The sequence below is a fragment of the Ipomoea nil genome, unplaced genomic scaffold, assembly GCF_001879475.1.
Source record: "Ipomoea nil cultivar Tokyo-kokei standard unplaced genomic scaffold, Asagao_1.1 scaffold3314, whole genome shotgun sequence".
NCBI classification, from domain to species: Eukaryota; Viridiplantae; Streptophyta; class Magnoliopsida; order Solanales; family Convolvulaceae; genus Ipomoea; species Ipomoea nil.
Window position 1 is genome coordinate 7,356,598 of NW_017619742.1, and position 7,683 is coordinate 7,364,280.

General features: G+C 34.0%; 1 protein-coding gene across 1 annotated transcript; it reads left to right on the plus strand.

Annotated features, from left to right (window-relative positions):
• Positions 1-2,517: 2,517 nt before the first annotated feature.
• LOC109169488 lies at positions 2,518-6,033 on the plus strand. The gene is made up of 11 exons (XM_019318371.1): positions 2,518-2,670; positions 2,774-3,044; positions 3,131-3,227; positions 3,330-3,454; positions 3,539-3,623; positions 4,469-4,601; positions 4,696-4,758; positions 4,849-4,980; positions 5,063-5,126; positions 5,388-5,556; positions 5,997-6,033. The coding sequence occupies exons 1-11, from the start codon at positions 2,518-2,520 to the stop codon at positions 6,031-6,033; spliced, it is 1,329 nt and encodes a 442-aa protein (XP_019173916.1).
• The last annotated feature ends 1,650 nt before the right edge of the window (positions 6,034-7,683 follow it).

Here is a 7,683-nt window from a genome sequence, read left to right on the forward strand (position 1 = left end):
TATTTCACGATGCAGACGACTCTTTTTCCTGCAGGGGTGATAGCATCTATTGAGAAAATTATTCGCAATTTCCTTTGGGGCAGCAAAGCAGGAGAAAAGAAGTGTCATCTTGTTAAATGGGATACAATAACAAAAAGTAAAGACCAAAGGGGTTTGGATATTAGAAATTTACAACAAATGAATCATGCTTTCTTGGTCAAACTAGGTTGGCGAATTTTGCAAGGGGAAGATTCCCTTTGGGTCCAAATCTTCAAGTGAAAATATGATTTATCATCTGATGACTGCAGCAAGTGGCGCCCCAAGATTAATATGTCAAATACAATGAAAGGAATTCTAAAATCGACTCACATTCTCCAGAAAGGGATTAGAATGCAGGTAAACAATGGGAGAAAGACCTCGTTCTGGCAAGACTCTTGGCTTAAGGATTATCCATTAGCAGAAGATGCAATCACGGAGTTGCCCACGTCGGAACTTAGTAGACCAGTAGCTAGCTACTGGAAGGAAAACTCTGAATGGGACTGGGGTGAATTGACCTACTTCATTCCTGAGGACGTACGCACCAAGCTTCGTGCCTTTTCTATTGATATAGATTCAGAGGATGACGATGGAATCTCTTGGAAAATGGAGGCATCTGGTTGCTTCTCGGTCTCTTCTGCATACAAAATCAGTAGCGGGGAATCTAGACCTGTAGAAACAGCAAAGTGGAACAGCGTATGGAAAATTAAAGTCCCCAACCCTATTTGAATTTTCCTTTGGCTTGTTATGCATGAGAGGATAATGTGTAACAGCGTTAGATTTAAACGTAAAATGACGGATTGTGATAAATGCGCATTCTGTTTGGATAGCACTGAAGATACAGATCATGTATTACGTTCCTGTCCAGTTGCGGCAGAATTATGGAAAGCCATCTACCCGTCCAGCTATAACAGATTGAGCTTGATGCCCTTCTCTAAGTGGTTGGAGGAGGGATTGGCAGATAAAGGCAAAGGCAGGAAGCTAGGCAACGATAATATCCTTTTTGCTATTACAATTTGGTGGATATGGAGATGGAGAAATGAAGCTGTGTTTTATGGTTCATGCAAGCCACTGCAGTTCCAACTTTCATGGATTAATTCCCAGGTCTTGGAATTCTTGTCAGCCTTTGCAAGAGCTAAGGGCATTAATTCAGCAAAGGAAGTTGGTGCATGGAAACAACTCTCTTGGTCTAAACCCCAGGAGGGCTTTGTTAAGGTAAATGTAGATGGCTCCTCTGTTGTTTCCTCAGGCAGTGCGAGTTGCGGGGGAGTCATAAGGGACTGTGATGGCCATTGGAAGAGAAGATTTAGGTTTAATATTGGAAATTGCTCATCGTTTGAAGCAGAGGCATGGGCTCTCTTGAAGGGTATTCAACTAGTTATACAAATGGGAATTACTAAGGCTGTATTCGAATCAGATTCCACCTTTCTTGTGGATTACATACTCAATACCAGACCACCCTGCATTGCGGCTCATAATGTTTTAGAGGCCTGCAAGAAAGAGCTTAGAAGATTAGAAGTTTGGCAGCTATTTCCAGTAGCGAGAGAACTGAATGGTGTGGCCGATATGTTAGCTAAATCTTCTTATAAGTTCCCCATAGGCTTGCATGTGCTCTTCGATCCACCAGATGAAGTACTTGGCCTCCTTGAAGATGACTTAGCAGGCTACCCTTCGTGGCGTTTTCTTTGTAATCCTAAATAGTCATACTCTGTACTTTGGGTTTCCCCCTTCCTTACTAATATAAAAAAATGTTTATTTTTATCTTAATAAATTGAATGGTCAGTTTTTGAAGGTTCATTTTTTAATACATTGAATGCTCATTTTTTGAAGATTCATTATTTGTATACTGAAGATACATTATTTGGTACATCACAAATAATGAACCTTAAATATATTAAAAATAACATTTATATATATTCATAATCCACATTGTAATGTGGAGCATGATTCACAGTATAATCTAAGCTAATCTAACTCTATAATAAAGCAAGAAGTTTTTGACAAAATTTTTTCCCGCCCATTTGATACTACGACGTTTTGAGAAGATATCATAGATAGAATATCCGGTTATTTAATCGCGTGTCTAATGACATTACACATTGGGAATCTGCCTAACCGTTTTGATAGAGAAAACTCTTCGTATTCTAAAGCAATTCAAATCTACCCAACCTACAATCCTTGCTTCCCAAGCAGTTCATTTAACGTAGAACTCTTGGTAGTCTAAACTACATCATTATCATCATCTGATAACAAAAGCTTAACTAAAGAGATGCTCACAGTAAAAAAAAAAAAAGAAGAAATTTATATAGAGAATACACAGAGTTTAAATCTGCATTTTAACCATTCAATGAAATCGTCTATTTCCCATAAAGTGGCTGCTGTTCATAAACTTGAAATCTTCAAATCTTCAAACTCTATAAATAACCGGCTTATGGGTGCAAAAATTCCTTTCGAAAATAAGATTATTGTTCTAGCATTTGAAATCACTTTTGGTTGAACAAAATGCCTTCAATGTTCATAGCTGTGAAAAACATCAAACCTGAACACCATCTCAGGGCAATCCAGGTTAGAGTAGTACGGGTATACGAAGTTCCAGAGAAAAGGGGAGAGGGCCAGACCAGTAAGAGTATGGAAGTATTGTTCCATGATGAAGAGGTATTGTTTTTTTTTTTTTTTTTTTTTAATGCATCATATTACTGCTATATACTAATCTAATCCTATTTCAAATCCTACTAATTTCTGTTTTTGTGATTGGCAGGGAGACTACATTCATGCCACCATTCAAAAAAAAGATGTGGTCAAATATAGAGAAATATTAAAAGAGGGGAAACTGTTCGAAATTAAAAATTTCATGGCTGCCACAAATGACTATGTGTACAAGATTACACAACATGAGTATATGATCAAATTCAACTATAAAACACAAGTGAAGGAGATAAGTTCTATAGGATTTCCTTTTAAAATGTTTCACTTAAAGAGTTTCATTTCTTTAAAAGACCCTGCCGATGTTAATGACAAGGAACTTATTGGTACTATCTCTACATTTGTAAAGTTTTTTAATATCTTACTAAACTGAACTACTAACATCTTACTGTAATTCTTTTTAACTTGGCAGATGTTATTGGTCGTGTCATTGAGATCTATAATTCTGTGGATAAGATTATAGGTGGAAATGCAACACGACTTAGTGACTTTCAAATTGAAGACAATGCGTAAGTTTTAAATAAATTTACTTTGCTTCAATTAACACAATTACTGTATTTAGTCTTTAATACAATAGTTTTTTTTTTTGTTTTGTACTGATTTGATGACAGTGAGAACACCCTGACATGTACACTTTGGAATGAACATGTTTCTTCTCTTATGTCGTATTACAATAGTGATTCGAAGGAACCACTTATTGTAGTCATTCAGTGCTGTCGGGCTAAGTTGGTTAGTGGTAAGTTTTTCTATCCTGTTGAGTCTAATGCCTATTACTCAGTTCAGTTACCTAATATATCTATGTTTTTTTTTTTTTTTTTAGGTGAGGTGAGAATCACCAGCTCATACGATGCTACCAAGTTTTGGTTCAATGAGGATTTTGAGGAATTCCTAGAGTTCAAGTCGAAGTAAGTAGACCTAATTTAAGTCTTATTAAATTGACTCATCTACTGTAATTAGTCAGACAAAAAAATTACTCATCTACTGTCTACTGTAATTAGTCATATACTGTAATATAATAAGGTCAATTAGTCATCTACTGTAATTAGTCATATACTGTAAATTTACTCATCTACTGTAATTAGTCAGATAAAAAACATTTTCTGAAACAATATACTGTAATACTGTAATTCCTAGAAACAATTAGTCGTAAATGTTTAGGGAATTTAGTCATACTGTAATTCCTAGAAACAAATAGGGAAGGTAGTCATAAATGTTTTATGAATTTAGTCAAGTATGGGCATCAGAAAATATTTTCATCACATGCAACTTTCTGGAAAAAAAGGTGTTAGTATATAATTAATGGAATAGTATATAGAGAACACTAAGAAATTTCTACTTACATTTAACCGAAGAGATCAGACACAGACACAGTTTGGTAGTGGCCACATAAAACCATGTCAAAATCCAAAGGAATAAGGCAAATAGGCAATTTAGTCATAAATGTTTTATAAATTTAGTCAAGTATGGGCATCAGAAAATATTTTCATCACATGCCATTTTCCGGGAAAAAAAAATGTTAGTATATAAATAATGGAATAGTATAAAGATTTATAATTTTAGCAGCTATATAACAAGTCTGTTTCTTCAAAAATGTTTTATGAATTTAGTCAAGTATGGGCATCAGAAAATATTTTCATCACATGCCATTTTCTGGAAAAAAAATGTTAGTATATAAATAATGGAATAATATAAAGATTTATAATTTCAGCAGCTATATAACAAGTCTATTTTTTCAAAAATTTTGTTGAAGGTTGAAATCTGAAAATACTCCCATGCGAAGTCTTAGTACTAGCACTCTGCACTCACAGTCTACAGGCATTAGTGACTTTAAAAATGCTTCTGTCATTGTCACTACTTGCTATGATCTTAAGAAGATTCAAGAGGTAAGCAAAAAAATTTACTACCTGTTCATAATTAAATTATATCTCACTTGCTCTATTTCTTTTACACATTAATTAATCTATGTGTATTTTATAGGATGGGGACTACAATGTTGCTGCTGCGATCTTGGGTTTAGATTGTGAGGATGGGTGGTACTATGTATCATGCATGTCACCCGGCTGTAATAAGAAACTTAAAGAAGAGGGATGATCACTCATTTGTACTAAGTGTCAAAAGCCATATACTCAGGGTACAGTCAAGTATAAAGTGCTGATCATTGCTCTAGACAAGAGTGGAGATGTTCCACTATTGCTTTGGGATAGAGAAGTGGCAGAACTGGTGGGGATTCCTGCTTCTCTTTTGTATCAGAAATACAAGGAGGTAAATTTTTGCAGCCTAAAAATACCTTATTGTTGAGACTGTAATGCTGTTAAAAATGGACTAATGCAATCTAAATTACCAGGTTGATGTTGAAGCACCCCCTGAGTTGGATACTATTGTGGGAATGAAAATGCTGTTTAAAATAGGTTTTAAATAGGCTCTAAAGAGGGGTATTAATTCTCCATACAATGTGTTAAGGCTGGTAAGGGATGAACATTTGCTGAAAACCTATAGTGACAAATTTGTGGAGCATCAATAGCAGGATTTAATGTCAAGGATGCTTGAGGAGGAAACCAACACTCATGAAAATTCTGAAGTAAGAATTTCTTACTAAACCTCTTAATAAGTTATGTAATTTTTATTACCTAATACTATAACTGAAACATGCTTTTGTTAAACACATGAAGAATCTATTGGAGAAGAGGTTAATAGTCCTGCATCTGTGCAGCCCTCTCAAAAGGATGTGGATGACACTGTTGTCAATTCAGTAACTACTAAAAGGTCACTTTTGGATGAGTTTTCTTCATCCAAAAGTCGCAAGAAGTTGAAGGAATCCAACATCAAGAAGGAAAAAATGTAGCATGATTTATTCTTAATAAATATTGTTATCATGATGTAGACAATTTAGTATGATGTATTTTGCTAATCCTGTGTGATCTTACTTATGACAGTGTTGTTGTTCTAATATTTTTTAAGGTTGGATAACTGTTTTGCTATTATTGTATTACTGTTAATCACTATTTGATATTAACTACTGTGACTAACTGCTAATAGGTCATATTGCTATGTGTAATTCATGGAAGTGAGGTTTTTTTTTTTTGCAGGTAAATAAGGTACAAATAGCAACTTGCTGGAATAGAGAATATGAAATATTCAGTGGCTATTTTTTTACCACTGTAATTTGTTTGGACTGTGGTTTTGGGCCTAATCTCAAATTTTGTCAAATTTTGGAAAATTGATTTCTATGGGGCAGTTTTATATTACCTTTCTTTCATTTTTCTTGATTTTCTGTTTAGGTACACTCTCAAGAATGATGGTGATGCAATGGAATAATCAAATATTCAACAAACATGCTAAAAAGACATTATATGTACAGATTCAACATTTTTGTATTCAAATTTAGAATAGAGATGTAAGTAGTACTAATTGATTTTTCTTGACAATGTAGATAAAGAGATTATTCAATAATAGCATTGTACCTTTTTTGTAGCTTTAATTATGCTAAGTTGTACCTTCAACAAACATGCTAAGTTGTTTGCCTTCACCATTGTTCACTTTAATTGCAACATATATCTGCCACTCGTAGAGAAATAAACCAACATGTATAATAAAATCCCACATCAAGTACTAAATAACTAATAACCTTAATTCGAGAAAAGTTCAAGGATTTTGAAACATCTATGTGGTTGGGAGATGATGAATACAAACATGTACATAAAACACCCTAAGTTAAATGAACAAATTCAAATTATACTAATCTGTTGTAATTTGAATGATATTCACTTTAGTAAGATTTCGTGTGTAGTGAGATATATATATATTTTGAATGCAACACTATAGTAACCTACTTTGGCTTCTTTGTTTAAACTATCATTCACTACTTTGTTTAAATATCATACACTATATTATAATAGTTCAAGTCAATACAACACATGCTGCTTTGCAAATTTGCATTTTAGTTACGAACATTTTTAAAAAATAGCATAACCTAATGCGATATTTTTTTTTTTTTTTTGCATTAGTTTTAAATTGAGTAATATTCAATTCAAAAAATTTCTGTACAAAAGTAATCCAAAAGTGACCACACAAACAAGTATGTACAATCTTAGAGCCCGAAATTGGCCCTAAGCAACTCAATACCACCAAAGAGGCCAAAAGGCTAAACAAAGAAGCCAAATTAGGCCTAAATAATCTGAAAATATTTATGTTTTAGTGGCAACTGGGCTATATACAGCCTAGTTGCCATGCTAATAACAGATTATTTAGGCCTTACGCTTTATGTAAATCACCATCGGATCACCAAGCTTGGTGATCTCCCTTCAAAACTCACCTAATTTCTAATATATAAAAATTTATGAACTAACAAACTGTGAGTTTTCTTTTTTTTTTTTTTGGGTTTTAAACTGAGGTTGTATATTGAATTTATAAAATTCTGTACAAAGGTGCCGCAAAAGTGACAACCTAAACAAGTATGTACAAGCTTAGAGCCCAAAAGTTGCTCTAAGCAACTCATGACCATCAAAAAGGCCAAAAGTCTAAACAAAGAAGCGAAATCTATCATTAAACAACTAGACATCTTTACCCCCAAATGGCCACTGGGCTAAATATAGCCCACCAGCAATGCTAATAACAGATGCCATGCAGATTAAGCTTCATCAAAATCACCATTGGATCACCAAGCTTGGTGTTCCCCCTTCAATACTCACCTAATTAACAAATTCAGCTCCACAGATAAGCTGCAACCCTCATGCAGAACCATCTGCAGTTTTTGGACTTGCAGTGCCCAGACACTTTGACCTGCTAAAGTAGACAACAAATATATAAAACCTCAATTGATTCCGGTCAAATCACAACTCAAGAATAGATAAATCTGCTAAATTTGGAGTTTTCATACATAATTGGTAAAGCATAACTAATTAAATATGTCAACAGAAGTTCAAACTATTTACAACATACTATTAAATACTACGATGACATGTTAAT

Bases quoted from the DNA above. Each gene is read 5' to 3' on its own strand.
- LOC109169488 (XM_019318371.1), top strand. From the start codon at position 2,518: ATGCCTTCAATGTTCATAGCTGTGAAAAACATCAAACCTGAACACCAT. The intron at 3,624-4,468 runs GTAAGTAGACCT...ATTTTGTTGAAG, and splicing joins TTCCTAGAGTTCAAGTCGAA to GTTGAAATCTGAAAATACTC. The intron at 4,602-4,695 runs GTAAGCAAAAAA...TGTATTTTATAG, and splicing joins ATCTTAAGAAGATTCAAGAG to GATGGGGACTACAATGTTGC.